Source organism: Phalacrocorax carbo, chromosome Z, assembly GCF_963921805.1.
Source record: "Phalacrocorax carbo chromosome Z, bPhaCar2.1, whole genome shotgun sequence".
NCBI classification, from domain to species: Eukaryota; Metazoa; Chordata; class Aves; order Suliformes; family Phalacrocoracidae; genus Phalacrocorax; species Phalacrocorax carbo.
This window is the reverse complement of record NC_087548.1, coordinates 673,133-689,539: the sequence shown is the minus strand read 5'-3', so window position 1 is coordinate 689,539 and position 16,407 is coordinate 673,133. Positions and strand designations below refer to the sequence as shown.

Genomic DNA, 16,407 nt, shown 5'->3' with positions numbered 1-16,407 from the left:
ATCCAGAGGCTGTGTCCAAATGACACAGCACTTGGTGAAGACATTCCCATGCTTGTACATAAGGAATTCCCCATCCTGGAAGTATGTTTTTGTTATAAAAATACAAGGCAAGTCATCGTTTCCTATATTGCTGAATGGTGCAGACTGAAGCCTTGAATGTCTGGCCTTGGTGCCACATATATCACAGAATTATTTAGGTTGGAAAAGAACTTTAATATTGAGTCCAACCATAAACGCAACACTGCCAAGTCCACCGCTAAACCATGTCCCTAAGCACCACATCTGCACGTCTTTTAAATACCACCAGGGATGGTGATTCAGCCACTTCCCTGGGCAGCCAGTTCCGTGCTTGACAGCCCTTTTGGTGAAGAAGTTTTCCCTAATATCCAATCTAAACCTCCCCTGGCCCAGCTTGAGGCCATTTCTTCTCATCCTAATATCTTTTATCTATATCTTTGCATAGCAGTACTGGCTTTTAAGCTTCTGCCTCCACCGACTCTTCATCTCCGACTGTCCATTTTCCCCCCCTTATCTTCAGTTTTGTTGGCGTGCCATTTGTGGGCTCCACTGCCTCAAGGTGTTGACCTCGGTTCAGAAGTACCTTGGTGGGAATGTAATAAACTGGCGGGGAGAGCCGTTTAAGTTGGCACTTCCCACTGAAAGAAATGTACGTGTAAACGTGTCCTTCATCTCAACAAGCATAAGTGCTGCTTAACTGAAGATTAGCACAGGCTCAAAGCTGCAAAGGGATCACTTTATTTGGGGTTTGGATCCTAGGTCATCTCACTCAGAATGTTTCCATGTTTTTTGATCTTGTCTTGGCTACTCTCTGCTGTTGTAACCTGGATTTACAAGAAAAGCAAACCAAAATGCTAATTTTCTTTTCTTGTACAGTCTTTTCAGAGAAGGGGGGTAGAAACCTGTGTCAGGTAATTGATCTGTGTTTCAAGTCTTTTACTGTGCCTAGCCGGGCTATCCTTTATCTGATTTTTTTGGTGGACAATGAGGTGAGATTATCTCTGTTGCTGTGAAAATTTAGCTCCTTTCTTTACCTAGACACAGCATACTTGGAGATAAATGAAGAAATCGGGGCACATGCAGCAAGCATCGGAACATGAAAAACTTTTTCTTCCCCCTGCCCCTCAGCCTTGCCGTTCCCCCCAGGCACTGTTCCCAGCTGAGGGAGTGGAGGTCGGAGGAATATGAATGTGAGGAGTCAGCCTGTGCACAGCCGGGGAAGCCGGGAGCTGCTGGTGGCTCCCACTGCTGCCTGCGGTGATGCTCGAGCAGGCTTAGTTTGGGAGCCCCTCATCTATACCATTTGAGGTTGTGTAGTCGCACAAGCTAGAATATTATTTTATTATGGTTTTCTTATGCGGATGCATGCACATGGATGCACCTGTGTTGTTATGCTGCTTTTGTGAATGCTTTTAGACAAAATGATACAGATGAGAAAAGTTTGGTGCATTATGAAAGACTTATTTAACCGATGAGCTGTCTGAACACATACTCGTACTGTTCAGAGGACTGTATATTAAGTGTCATGTTCTGCAGAAGAATTTTCCATCATCCAAAATTCGCTTTGCTCCTTGTACACAGTAGATCTTACCAGAGTAACTTCTTACTGACTGAAGGAAAAGTTTTATGGGTAGATAGCAACAGGGCCTCACCTAACTGAGGTGTTTTAATGATTTTTAAAAAATATTACATATTTTTCATGCATATGAAAATTTGAACAAACGTTTGCAAAGCACTGTTTCTGCTTGGTAAAATGGAATATTTAGCAGGGGCTGAGAGTCTGCATGCAGGGAGGGAGCAGGGTCTGTCTTCTGGTGTACTTACAGTATGAAGTGAAGCTTCCATTGTTGTTGAGAATCTTTCTATTTAAATAGAGCGGAGGACCATCATCTTGTCTTGCAGATCTGATTTGGGGATCCTTCAGTAGTTGGACTTCCTCCTGCTCTGTAAATTAAAAAAATAAATAAATTTTATTCAATTAATATACAGAGATTATTTTAGTGCAGAAATAAGATGCCACTCCAGCAAAGTTGATGTTGAACTTTGTGGGAGGAAATGAGTAGCATTAATAACATAGTAACTGTCCGAAATACCTCCTTCTGTCCCTCTCTTAGTATTACAACTTCCTAACCTCCAGTTCTCCTTCAGTAAGGTCAGAATAGTCTGCATTTCTGACCCCCCCCCAACCCCCCTCAATGCTTTCTTCTCTTAATGAAGGAATTTTCTTGATCGCAGTTTGCAAGTTCGTTGCCTTTTGTCTATCAAAACTGCTCTAGAAGACCAGACATGTTGTAGTGACATTAATAGACTGGAAAAAGTTAACACATGGGAAAAAAAATTCAATATCCACCAACACAACACCATTGAGTGGTTCTTTTTCACATACCGTTGTGTTCACCTCTCCGGTAAGCTTCAGGCTCTTTTGGGAAGGAATCCTGTTTTCTCAGTTAGCAACTACTTTGGACAGTGTTAAGTGCTGTGGAAAGAATACCAACAAACAAATTTTCAGAAAGGATTTAAATCTTCAAGCTTTTGTCTTAATGCAGCACAATTACTGCGGCGGGATGTGTGTCAGGATGAAACTTGCCCTGCAGACATGTTCAATGAGACTTCTGTTTTTCTTTCTCTGAAGTAATGTGCTCCTGGCTCCTGCCAGAGGAATGGTATTAGAATGGACAGGTACGGGTTTGCTTCTGGAGTGTTTCTGACCTTCCTCATAATCTCAAAAATCTCAGATACTGCTAACAAACCCGTGGCTCGCTTTTAGCTATCTAAAGCAAATAGAGTGGGTGCAGTATGGTCACGCCAGGATAAACCTGTGGGAAAATGTTATTGTTTTCTGAACAAGCTTCGAGAAACGGAGTCTCAAATTACCGTAATTGAATCTCATATCTTGCAGTTCTGGAAGGCTTATCAGAGGAGAAAAAGGTACAACTGATACAGGTGACTGCAGAACCTGTTTCTGTAGGATCCTTTCCAGATTTAGTTTTGGTTGCCTCTTTGTGGGGCAAAAATAAACTGGTCAAACGGGGCACTGAAAAAAAAAAAAAAGTGAAAAATACAGCTTATATCAACGTTCCTCAGGAGCTTAACTCAGTGAAGTGATAAACTGAGCATATGGTTGATGTCCTGGTAATCTGCACCTTCAGAAATTGCCATGTGTCATTGAAAGTTGGTTTTGAGCTCTGTCTACCAAGTTTTAAACAACGTAATTGTAAGGATTTGTTTTTAATTGTGTACCCTTTTTTTAAACTGCAGACATCTCTCTGGCCAAGGGATATTAGCATTATTGGACAAAAAAAAGTTTTCTCTTGAGTTTGAAGAGACAGCTTTAGAGTCTAAGCAGTATGGATCATTTAGGATTTGAAATGACCCTGCTCAGCAAACTGTCACCTTCTTTTTTTTTTTTACTATTATTGTTACATTATTCTTACTGTGATGTTGTTATTGTTATCAACTCTTATCCTGCTTTTATTTAACTCTTACCAGTGTTGGATGGTCTTAATGTTTGTATTTGGGCTATTCTTTAGCAGGTAAAGTGTACACCTCCTTCCAAGAGGGTTTTCTTTTCCAAATCCTACCTAGGAAAGCTTCCTGCTACCCAAAGGCTGAGCCCATTCACAGCTTAACCTCTTGCCAACTGTTGATCTTCAAAATGAATTATAGAATAAACATTAAACCCATTTTGTTTTTCATTAACAGGAGGAGTCTCGCATCCTCAGGGTAAAGGTGGTTTCTGGCATTGATCTAGCAAAAAAAGACATCTTCGGAGCCAGGTAGGTGTTCCGTATTGACTATTTTATGTGTTTAAACAGAATAAACTTAGCAGAGCAAGGACGCTTTATAATTGATTGTTCATAAACCTGATGAAAGATCCTATTACTTGATTACAACCAATGCAAATTGTGGACTCTGCGTGGGCAAGGAAGCCGTGGGTCTCAGCGGTGGCTGTTCATGCCCTCTCCCACCACAGGAAGCTGTTCCCGCGTTCACCGTTTGCCTAGGCTCTCCACGCGCGTGAGGAGCAGCTCAAACCTCGGCAGTATTTGGCAGTACTTAAAATGACTCCCAGCTCTTTCCTTATCTGCCCCGCGTAATGCAAGAAAGACCAAAAGCCAGCCGGCCCGCTGTCTTACTTTGAGGGAGCTCTACTCTCCCTGCTGGCTTCAGTGCCAGTCTCCCAGGTGCCAGGCATCGAGGTCTGACTCGGTAGCCAGACTGAATTTTCTTGGTCTTGGACGTATCCAGGTGCCACGGTTGCAGTTCCTAAGGATGGTACCTCAGGATCATAGAATATCTCAAGTTGGAAGGGACCCATAAGGATCACTGAGTCCACCTTTAAGGGAGAAAAGCAATAAAAAAAAGCATTTTCTCCTGTTCAGCCTATGCTGAAGTAGGCTAGCAGTGAGTACTAATGTAGAAAGAGTTCAGTGAACGGTGGTGACTTAGTGCTTTTCTGTTAGGCTATGGCAACTCCAGGTTTTAATTCTGGTTGAGCCTTGAACCACCTTGAGGTTTAAGAAGGGCACCTGAGAGGGAAAAGAGAAGTTTTTGGAGCGCCTAAGGCATTCTTCATGTGGTTGCTTCCCAGTTCATCCGTGTATCAACAGATGGCGTGGACAGACCATAGTTTGCACTGGTCTTTGGCCAAAATAACAACTGTCAAACAAGAAAACTGGTTTTAAATGTTCAAATGAAAAGATACAGGTACAGTCACTTTGTACGTTTGCAAGTCTTTTGTTTTGAAAGAATTAGTCACAGGTGTAGGAATGGCTTTTCTCCAAGTCTAGGCTTGCTGTGCAATGACTTAAAGAATTGAGTGAGGTAGTAATTGGGGGAGAAGCTGCTTGTGAAGCCAAAACAAATGGAAAACAGTATTTTTTTTTCCGCAAAAGTTAATCCAGGTTTGACATTCTTGCTATGTCAAGCCTAAGTGTGAGGAAATTCTTTACTGCAAATGCTCCAATCTACTTAAGTCTTTTTTATATGTTTGAAATTAGTGGTATCCAATTTAGCTGTTATTGAAATGACTAATTTCTTAATGTATAAATGAGCCTCCCTGTGGATTTGCCTGTATTTCTGTAATGATGCTTACAAATTGTTCATTAGCTTGCATAGCTAGCTTGAAACTATGTGAAAGCAGCAATTAAAAGTTTAATCAACTTTAATTTTTTTTTGTGAAATTTGCAACAAACGTTCCTTTGGTAGCTGTGTGCAGAACGTGGTAAGACAAAGCTTGCTTATTTTCTTTCCCCAAATTTGCTGTTTTCAAGAACAGCTTTTGATGCTGACCATAAGCAACAAAAGAAGCAGCTCATGAGTGGATGTGGTGGACACGTAGTGCTTGCTGAGGACATCCAAGGTAGTACTGGTAATAGTGTCGCGGGGCTGCACTGTAGGAGTACTGCTGCCTGCTCCCACCGTCAGCATCTACCTCAGACTCCTGTAGCTGGCGCCGAGATGCTGCAGTACCAAATAAAAGAGAAGAGGAGCAAATCCTAGAGAAGGGATGGGACTAAGGCACAGAGGAAACAACATTTCTATTGCAAATACTAACCTAAGATTGCCATATTTGTGTCTGAACTTTGCTTTTTCTAGATCTCGTTTAATTTGGCCTTTGCATACACTCCCAGATTTTTGGTTTACTTGATGTGCTTAATTGGCTGGATTTTGTTTCTGTATTATTTCCAGAGCTTTAAATTTTACCAATTCTTTTGAAGAAAGCAAAGCTAGTAGTTGCTCATTAAGAGGAATTTTGTATAAATATTGGAGTGCTGTGGCAAATTTATGGAAGTAATCTGAGAGAAGCAGGAATCTTTTCAGTGTTCATTTGATTCGTTAAAGGACACATTGGAAACTTTACAGCCGAGTCTCTGGCGTTGTAGTATCTCCTTCAGCCATACTTCTCGCAGAACTTTTGTAAATATTTAAGATGATGTGTTCAAAAGAACTCCTAAAATTTGCTTAGGAATTAAAATCATAAAATCATAAAATCATAAAATCACATAAAATCATAAAAATCATAAAAACACCTTTTATCTTTCAAAATGCTAATGGTAAAACTAAGTGAAGTTTGAACCGAGTTCTATTGATGTGGGCCTTAAATATTTAAGTAAATTGGTCTGAAGTCAGTAGGATTTCCATAAAACCAGAGAGTTAAAAACATATTCCCAACTTATGTTTTTAACTTTGTTTTAAACAGTTCTTCAGTAAAAATTGAGACTAATACTATGAACTTAGCAAAATGCTTGTATTGCTGTGTTGTCAAGCTTTCAGAAAGTTTTCATTTTTGGCTAAAGTTCCAATTTAATTTTTCTGTTTGTTTTAGGAGGCTTGCATACCTTGCTGAGATACTAACATTTCACACTGATTGAATCTTAAGTATGGTTTAAGTTGCTACAGGTGGTGTCATTCTAACACGGCTGTTGAGAGCGTGTTGTGTAATAATGATCCCATTAACAGCTCTGTTGAGGGTCGGGATGGAGTGGGTGATTAAATTCTCATTTGGGGTGGTGGAGGGGAAACATGTAATGCTCAGCCTAAGCAAGAGGATAAGGAAAATCTACGGGCATTAGAGCTGCACACGCAGTTTTTTACTGTATAGTGTATGTTCAGGATCCGAAAAATTTGCCATAACTAACCCTGTCTATGTGTATGTTCCTTTCTTGGTGTGGATGTATACCCTGATGCTCCGTTGTTTCCCGCTCCCGTAAATAATTCCCATGAGACCACAAATCTGTTCCACGTTGATTTTTGTTCTGGTGTTATGTTTAGCACGCATCCAGGGCGACCGTCCCTCCTGCACGGAGGGCACCGGGATGCCAGGGAAGTGCCACCGCGGCTGTGGGTGCCAGCGCGCGTCAGCAGGGGCAGCACGAGGAGGCTCTGAGGCAGCTCCACACAGCGAGTGGGCTCTGTCTTTGGAAAGTGTGCAGATAAACAGGCCTTGCTTAGGAAAATAAACACTTGAGAACAGAGGAAAATGCCTTGTGATTCATCCTGGTGTAGATTTGGACAGGGTTGACTTACAGGGCTGTGCTGTGTGTTTGCTGCTGTCACAGCAAAGAGAACAGAAGTCGTCAGCCCTCAAAGGCACAACAGCATGGTCTGGGGGTTTCATCAGACCCGTGGTATCCCACGCGCTGTGGAACATTAGGATTTCTGCATGTCGGTCCTAACCGGCATTCCTGGATTATGGACAAATACATGGGATTTTTTTGTCTCTTTCCAGAAATTAAATCAAGTGTTGAGGACAAATTCCTGACCTCTGTAATGTCCGTTTTGGGAGAAAGAAGGTCAAGTGACTGCTAAATATTTTAGATAGTTACACACTTCAGAATGAGTTAATCTAAAGTCATTTGAAAACATGTTAGAATTGCAAAGTTACAGCCCCAGCAGCTGCTGTGCCCCTTCATGGTAGGGTCATGCGGGGCTTAATACTGGGCAGAACAGTAAGTCGCCATGTAACTGTGAAAGATTAACTACAAGGCATACCCTGTGCTTTGCATCTCAGTGGGTTTTCCTTACGGTTTTTAATCAACTTTACCATTATAAAACACTGCTTGTGGGCTTGCAGAGTCTGAAAGCCACTTCTTGCCTGATTAAATCCAAGGAAAGTCTCTGACCTGTGTAGAGCACTAGAGAAACTAGTATTTTTCTTCTGAAGACTGTAACATTAAAGAAAATGCAAAGCTTTTGATTTTGCTTTTTGAAGTTCTTTTGGGCTTATGAAACAATTTTGATAGTAAGTAATGATATAAGAGTTCAGAAATTTATAGAATTATGATTACAGTGGCACAAAGTATACTAGAATGTAGAATATGAAATAGAATATGAGCGACCCGAGGTGGTGGTTAAACGTGATGAATTGCATCTACATAGTTTTGGTTGAGGTGGACGTTAAGTGGCTCGTCATTGTAGACATAAGTGGTTTTTTATAACCTCTTTTACCTTTTGCCCTATAAAATTACAAGTCTTTTGTTATGTACTGATGACTAATAGATATTGCAAACTGGAATTTTGTGAATTTAGTATTAGATTTGTATGCCTCATTCTGACAGCCACGTTACAATCCTGTTGCTGTCTAGTGCATTGGCACGTATATTTACCACTGGACATATACTGTATTATGATATATACATTATTATTTTACATTTATTTCCTTTTGATTCCCTCTCAACTTCTTAAGTGTAATGACTTAATGTATTCAGTCAGTATTTGTATTCTTGTATGTAATTAAGTAATGCAAATTATAATGTAATTAATCTTAGCTATGTAACATACTGAAAATTGTTATTAATACTATTTTGTTTTGACTCACATATTAGGAATGATGCTATGAGTGTCATAATGACTGAGGCTGCTGTGTGCAAGTCACTGCATGCAGATGCAGTTAGAGAACCTTGGAATAGAAAATGAAATTTCCTCTCCTGAATATCTTTACATATTACTGAAATCTGAGTAGAAGCATTTCTCTAGTGACTTGGTCTGTTTGCTGAGTGTGGTCTCCTCAGTGGACAAGTTTATGTCTTTCCCTGAAGGCACATCCAGTGTAGACTTGGGTTTTTGATGGGTTCTTTTCCACTTTTAAAAAATATAAATAAGTAAAATACAGCACTTCTGAAGGTAGCGCTGGGTTGGCTGTTGGGTTATTTGGCATAGTTGTGGCACACTTCTTCTAAATGCAGTTTCTGCGGATACACACAAATGCCCTCACAAGTAATAAGGGTGAAAGCATACGCGTAAATGAGAAGGCAATGTCTTCTGGTTGCTATTGGTTGTGTGAATAAGAACATCCACACTGTAGTGTCTTATTTAAACTAACAGTTTTGGAGAGAAAGGAAGGACTCTGTGTATGCTGTAAATGGGTATATCTGGTGGAATTTTAGTTGCTGTTTTTGCCTTCTAAATCATGAAGTAAGTGGAAATTGTGGCTGTCTGGAAGTTGAAAAAGGTAAAGTGCTTTTCAGTTAAAATTCTGGATGTTTTTCATTGACAGGAGGCTACGCTTCTAACGACATGACAGCCCATTGTGGGTTGCCTCTGGGTTTATTGCTTTTACCTGCTCCTTTCTGAAAAGCCTGCAGCCTGAAAGGCGCAGCCGAGACGCGAGCGCCTTCCTGGTCTGATCTCCTGCGTCGAAGAGCCGTGATTTAGCAGTAGTGGTGTTAGTGCTAGGCTGTGCGGGCTCCAGGCTTCTGGTGGTACCTTAAATCATACTGTGCACCCCTGTTGAGAGCAAGGCTACCTGAAAGGTGCCTGAACTCTTTAATTTATATGTATCCTGTTACTGTGGACTGGCAATGGCAGGAGGGCACACGCAACTGTGAATATGCCTCGCAGATGACAAAGATAGCAGAAGAATGGCTAAGAGGTAAACATTAAGTCTGCTATTACTATTTCTAGCCAGATTTGAGTTATGGTATATCCTGTTTTAACCAACAGAAGAATTCTGGTGACAACTCTACCCCTGGAACTCTCCCTCCTAGCACGCGTGCTACCTTGGGACTGGGTTTTAAAAGCAGCCAGTTCTCCACGTACTGGTATCTCCTTTGTCAAGCACCGACAGATGAAGTGAGCCTCTCTCCAAAATTAACCAAACGATTTTTCAGAATGCCCTGGCTCACAGCGAACCACCCTGCAGTGCTGTGCAAGAGCTGTCCGGGCGAGCCGGAGCGCTCCCTCTGCTGGCTCCTTAACACGCGGTGCAACGAGGAAGGCGTTTTAGCCGGTTTTAACCATTTTGGATGGCGTTTTCTCCATAACTTCTGCTTCCTCTAAAATTATTTACTGTATGTATGTAAAAAAAGACAAAGCTCAAACTCTTAAAATTGTTTTTTATGGTGGGCATAACAAAATGGATTTTGACATCAGCCATTAGTCAAAAATCTTACCCAGTAAAATGTTACATTAGCTAGATGCACAGGAGTAGTTCTTTGAGAAATGTTTTGGCAGTGCAAGATGGCATATGTGCCAGAGTGAAAATACTGCATGTGTCCTGTCTCAGGGAGCTCCTGGAGGTAGAGCAAAGCTCGAGAGTTCTGTGTTGCAGACCGCTCAGATGACCGATCCAACAAAGCCGCTTGACGAGATGGCCGTTGCTCAAGTAGGATAGGGTTCATACTGCGTTTCTTTTGCTGGTTGGGGGGGGGAAGCCTAGAAAACCACTTTTCAGCTGGTTTAAAGCTTTCAGAAATGGAACGTTCAAAGCAATACAAACTTTCCTCCTTTTGAGTTTTGTGCAATGGCACAAATGGAAGTGTTTAGTCTCACCCGGAGAGTGTGCTTGGCCTCCACCTCTGCTTTGTGCATGCCGCGGCTATTTAATTTTCTCATTTGCCATGCACTTGCTATGTTTCAAGGGAGCACTGGGCAACCCAAGTTGGATTTCACTAGAAAATCTTGATGCGTTATGGTACTTCAACAAAAATAAGAATCAGATAAGACTTTTTATTCTTGCAAACTTGAGTGAGTGCTCTGGTAAGCATTGGGATGAAACCAGGATGAGTTCCTATCACCACTGTCTTTACTTTTTTAAAAATGATGAATGATTCAACATGTGACTGTTAGTTATAGTATTGCATTGGAGGGGGGAAGTTTACTGGCAATATATTCTAAATGACAGCTTGATTTGCAATGAAAAAAAAGTTTTTCTAGTATAGTAGAAAAGAACATGTTATTTACAGAGTTGGGGAAGGAGAAAGAAACCAATTGAAAGCTTCATTAAATCTAAATCAAGCTGTACTTTGGAAAGCAAAGAAGTTAAACAAAACAAAACCCACAAAAACAAAACAAAACAAAGGAAAAAAACCTAAAACCCAACAGTTCAGAGGCAGACAGTAAAAAATACTAGATGGTGAGGATGTCCTGAAGAAAGCAGTATCTTTTACAAGGCAGCATCTGCATGACTTAACTTCATCTAGCACACACAGCTTGTGCTTCGCCTATTAAATTAGTATGCTTAAATAGAAACTACAAGGCAGTCAGAGCAGCCTTGGGCAACTGCTGAAATGCACTCATGCAGTTTGTGTCTAAAGCAGGTGCCCATGCCTGCCTGGAAAGGAGGAGAAATGGGCCAAATGTAGGCAGAGGTGGTTGCTTTCTGAAAGTAGTTGCTGTTGCTGGTAGTACATCCTCTGTATATTTGATGCACAACCTCAGTAACTGCAAGAGCCAGAGCTGTCCCCTCCCTCCCACTCCTGCTGTTTGGAGAGTCCCCTTGTAATTTCTCATCTCGTTAAGGGTCTCCTGAGAGATCGGCAAGAGGTATGCACAAGTAACTGTGGTGTCAGGCAGTCCTGGGGCAGACCCTTCGCTGCTGTTTAGCAGTTTTCCTCAAGATGTTATCAGTGGTGGTGCTGAAGAAAGGTAACGACGCTGCAGTCTGCGTTTGCGAGCCCAAGTCCCCGTCCGTCTGCTCCAGTGGCTCGGGATGTCCCTGCGCGGTGGTTGGGCCTTACGCTGGCACTGTACCCGCAGCTCTTCGTAGCGGGACTGACCGGGTTTACACCCTGGTCTCGCTGGCGCGATGGAAGGGGACCCATGGGACCCCAGGGACCCGCGACTGGGGCAGGGGAGCAGTGGGTGATGGCAGGGCCATCCGGGAGCTCCCGGCACGTGATCTTAAACTGTGGTCACAGAAGACGTTTAGGCTCTATTTCCAGAAAGCTTTTGAAGGGGCAGCTGCACAAAGGCTTGTCCAGAAAGTGTGACCAGTGGATAGCAGAGGGTGATGTTGTCAGAAGAGATTAAAGCCTGCTCAGAGGAAATGCCTGGGACAATAGATATTTTTATTTATGAAGTCTTGACGTTGATTTTGCCTCATGCAGGTGAGTGAAGCGAAGGCGTATTGGGCTGCCAAGCGTGGGCGTAAGGCGTATCAGCATATTAATTAAATTGGAGCAGTGGCTTTAATTTTATGCAGGGAGGCTTCCCTGGGGGAGTACGCGAGGAGCCCGCTCTGTCGGGTCTAGCTCACTTTTGGTAGCTGGCAGCAGAGGGCACCAGAGAATGTCCTCAGCTTTTACCACAAACTGGTACTTTGGCTTTCGAGGAAACCAGGCTTTCATGATTTTCACCCAAATCACAGGGTTTTATCCATTTATACATGTTATGTTCTTCAGGATGCACTGGGTATATATTTCAGCAGCCGTACATGGAGAAATACTGCTTGTTGCTAACAAGCGGACTTAGTAATAATCCCTGACGTTTACAATGTCACAGTGAAAAGTAATTTTCATCACACAATTGCTCGCTAGAAAAGTTACTGTGTACGGATATACACATTTACGGTGTTTCTCAGTGTTTGAAAAAGGAAGTGCCTGTGTTCAGCCACTCAGTTAACTTTTTCCATCTGCCTTGTGTCTAGTACGATCTACTAGTTCACCTGAATCTGATATCCTCAAAAGAAAAAGGGGCGTGTGGAGAAATTCTAATAAGGAAAACCTTTTGGTCTTAAATATTTGAGGCAGAACTTCTGTCTTTTCTTCCTCCTCTACTGATCACATTTAAAACATTAAGCAGAATGGGTTGAAGTGATCAACAGCTTCTACTTTTTATTTATTTTAATTTTCCCTCCCAAGCTTAGCAATGTCTCATATATGGTAGTTGAGAGATTGTCCATATCTGACAGTTTCCTAGGATGCCTTGTGTATTTATTTCTACTTCATTTGAACTCATCACCAGTCCCAGCATAAATGTTTTGTTTCTCCTCTGAGAAGTGAATCTAAACATTGCTACTCTGCTCAGCAGTGTGAGCCCATAACTGCTCCCATCCTGCGGTTATGGCAAGCACCCAGCGGCCGTAGGTGGTACTCTGTTTCAGAAGTCCAGCTGGCTTACCCATGGTTTGCAGGTGTGATGCTAGAGGAGATCTCTCTCAGACGTGGAGAAGCTTTCTTTTGTGGTTTTCCTTTTGTCTGTGAGGAATTCCTTTCTGTCCCAAATGCATATACATTTAAGGGTGTCTGGCACTTTGGATTTCAAATTACTTCTTCCATGTTCAGTCTTTGTTTAATGAGAATTAGTGCTTATGTTATGTCGGTGTCACTTTCTCTTAAACCTCTGCAGACCTCCCAGATGAGTTGAAAATGTTTTACTGCTCTGTCAGCTTTCCACTGAAGTGCCAGTAAAACTTCATTCCTATAAATTCAGAATAATCTACTGCAATTCAATTTTTTTTCTTTCAAAAAGGAAAATTTTCCTGTTTTTTTTAAGAAGTAGTAAAACCAATTTTTTTAAAAGAAGTTATATGAGGGCAAGCGTTCAGTTTTTTAAAAAACCCACTTGTCTCATAATCATATGCTACTCTGTGGGGCTGAGTAAAAGGAAGGCAGAAATTACTGCCCTAAAAGAAGAAAATACTAAAGCATCTTGTGAGGGAAGACCTTGCCCTTTACGTTGCAAAATAAAGTTGCTGCTCAATCATTAACTTTTTAACATTTTGCTTAAGCCTTTCCATTAAACCCCGCAGCTTAGTGAAGTCCAATGTTCTTGATAACAGCACGTGTATGCCTGAGGTGCTCAGTACCTGTCCCTGTGTGATGCAGAACATCGTGAACAGAACTAGTAAGGTGAGGTGCCGTGTGAATGCGAAGGATCCGCAGCTCTTGACACCGAATGGGGTGGCAGCAGTGCTCGTGCGGAGGCGTGACTAGACCTTTTGGACAGTGGGACGGTTGGGGTTTCCCTCCTTCCGTGCTGCTCCCCTGGATCCTGCTAACTGGCCTTTCTGGGCATTTCGCTCCGAAGCACGAATGACCAGCTGAGGGCTCTGTGACTTTTGACTTCCCATCCTGTCCTTTTCCAGGGTGGTCGTTCCTCTGCCTCCCTGAGGTATGAAGGAGGCCCCAGGAAACAGTGAGCTGGATGAAGTTTCGCAGGAAGGCAGTGAGCAGGCCACAAGACTAGGGTCGTGGCTAGGAAGTGGTATTGCTGCCAAATAGCTTATCTTTTGCATATATAGCTATTAATTCAGTATATTCCTGCCAGCTGGTGAAACACAAGAATCTGTTTCCGGGCATGCCAGTTTCCTGGACCCTTCCCTTTTCCCATATTCATTTTTCATCTGCAGTAACATGTAAGTCTAAATGTTGGTGCAGGTCATGCCTTTCATGTCCAAGATACGTGCCAGGATTTTGATCTGGATCTCTCTCTCGTGGATGTCTGGCCTTCGGCTCAAACTCACCTAAACCATTTGATTTCTCCCCTGGACTTGAGCCTTGTGCTGCCTCATGCTTCTCAGTTCACAGCAGTGTCGCTGCCTGCGTTGCATGCCTGCGTCGCTTGTGACTGCACGTACCCTCTCTGAGGTTTGCGGATTTCTTTAGTAAGGTTAGTAAGTTGGAGCCCTCCTTGTCTGGCACCATCAGACATCTCGGTTACTTCCGCATCCTGTTTTCCTCGCTTGGGTTGGTGTACGTGGATTCGTTTGTTGCAGAGGGACCAACTTCCCTAACTTGCGGCTTTGACCATGTCACCCTCCTTTCTTTGAAACTACTGCTCTCTGTCGTCTGAGGTGGTTGGCCTCTGTCAGTGATTGCTTCGTGAGGTCTGGCTCTCTCAGTAATCCGTTAAATTTTGAAACAAGGTTTTGCTTACTGCACTTCAGCTGTGTTGGTGTGCTGGTTTTGGCTGAGAAGGGGTTAATTCTCCTCACTGTGGGGGTCGGCTACCTTTCCAGCTTCCCGCGCTCTGCCACGTGTGGGGGGGGGTCTGGGAGGGGCAGGGCCATGGCGGGGGCGGCTGACCCCGACTGGCCAATGGCAGGTTCATTCCATACCACGTGACACCATGACCAATATATTGAGGGGGGGATGTTGCAGCTCAGGAGCAGCGCGGCGTCGGGTCGGCGGGCGGTGCGCGGCTGTGGCGTGGGCGGTTCGTTCCCCCTCTCCCCTCCCTTCCCCCCTCCCCCGGGGCTTTGTGCCTCTCGTTGTTCTCCTTTACATTGCATTTTTGTTGTTGTTTCTTTTAATTTTAATTATTAAACTGTTCTTATCCAACCCACGAGCGTTACCCTTCTGATTCTCTCCCCCACCTACCGGTGGGGGAGGGAGCGAGCGGCTGTGTGGGGCTGAGCTGCCGCTAAACCACGACAGTTGGACATCATAAAACTCTGTTTTGGCGGTGAAGCTTGCAAATGCCTCACTAGCAGCCAAAGGGACCAGTGCTGATATGTATCCCATCACACTGTCTGGGGCTGTTTGTTGTTTCCTTGTATTCACCCATCTGTTTCTGTTGTACCACATCTCATGCTTGGGTTGTCCCCTCTTAGGGTCATGGATGATCTTTCTGTTCTGTTTTAGTCCAGTGTGTGTGGGTTTTGCACATTTGAAGACACCACAGTGATTTTTTTTGCTTTTACAGGAATTACAATTGAAACAATAATTTATGTAAGTGAAAAAGAAAAATGATTTTGAGGTTTGAGTGTCTCCTTGAGTGACAGTAAGGTGTGGTAAATTCTCATGAATTGTCAGAGACTAACGCGAGTGCTGGGAGCCACGTGCAGGCTGCGGCAGGTGTGGGGGTGCCCAGGGCGGTTGGTTGAGCCGTGCTGGTGCCTGCCGGCACAGGCAGCGCTGGCATGGATGTCCCCAGGAGGGGACAGCTGGGGCAGCAGCAAACCCAAATGGTGGGGAAGGTGATGTGGGGGCCCTTGTGCCAGCCCCAGACTGTACTCTTTTCCTGCAGCTTTACCTTTTGTCCCAACTGCCTACTTGCCCCTCTTGCAGTTGTCCAAACCTTTGCCTAGCTGGTAAAAATAAATACATAAATAAAATAATAATTTATGGTTAAGAATATGCTCCAAGTTTTATGGAAGGTAAGACCAGTGAAACAGGGAATACAAGTGCTGCGAACAACGCTTTTTGCCCTGAGAAAACTTGGAAGAACATTTTGCACAACTTGGTAGCGCAACAGTTATCTTTTTATGGATGTCAGACATGAGGATGCTCTGGCATTACATAACCATGTTAAAACTAATGAAGTTGCTAGGAGCATTTCTCATAACACCTAGCCCTTACCGCAGCAGTCCTGCGTTGCCGTTGAATTGGAGTAGCCAGGTGTGCCTGTGTGGTCAGTACTAGTGATAATGAGTTCAAAAGAGTGATTGCTGATGAGCAGCACATGTTGATGCAATTAAACAGTGGTTTTTGTCACCTTCAAGAGGGCTGGCTCTCGCACCATTAGGTGCAAACTCATGAAAGTTTCAGCTGGCTGTAGCAGCTACTGAGGTCGTCCTTCCCGCTTGCCATGCTCCTGTGGTGTGGATCTTGCTTGCAGAAGGGCGAGCAGGATTGCATGTCGGTTCAGGGGGATAGTTTGGCTGAAAATGAGCATAAGATTAAAGCAGCTTGGTAGCTCATGGAGGTGGCGCATCAGCTGGCTGCA

At 43.3% G+C, this 16,407-nt stretch overlaps 1 protein-coding gene across 5 annotated transcripts in view; it reads left to right on the top strand.

Moving 5' to 3' along the window:
- NEDD4L (NEDD4 like E3 ubiquitin protein ligase) overlaps positions 1–16,407 on the top strand; it is a 198,622-nt gene that overhangs the window by 38,967 nt on the left and 143,248 nt on the right. For all 5 annotated transcript variants that reach the window (XM_064438503.1, XM_064438502.1, XM_064438505.1 and 2 more), the window contains exon 2: positions 3,721–3,794. In XM_064438503.1, coding sequence (XP_064294573.1) covers positions 3,721–3,794 — 74 coding nt within the window. The remainder of the gene's footprint in view (positions 1–3,720; positions 3,795–16,407) is intronic.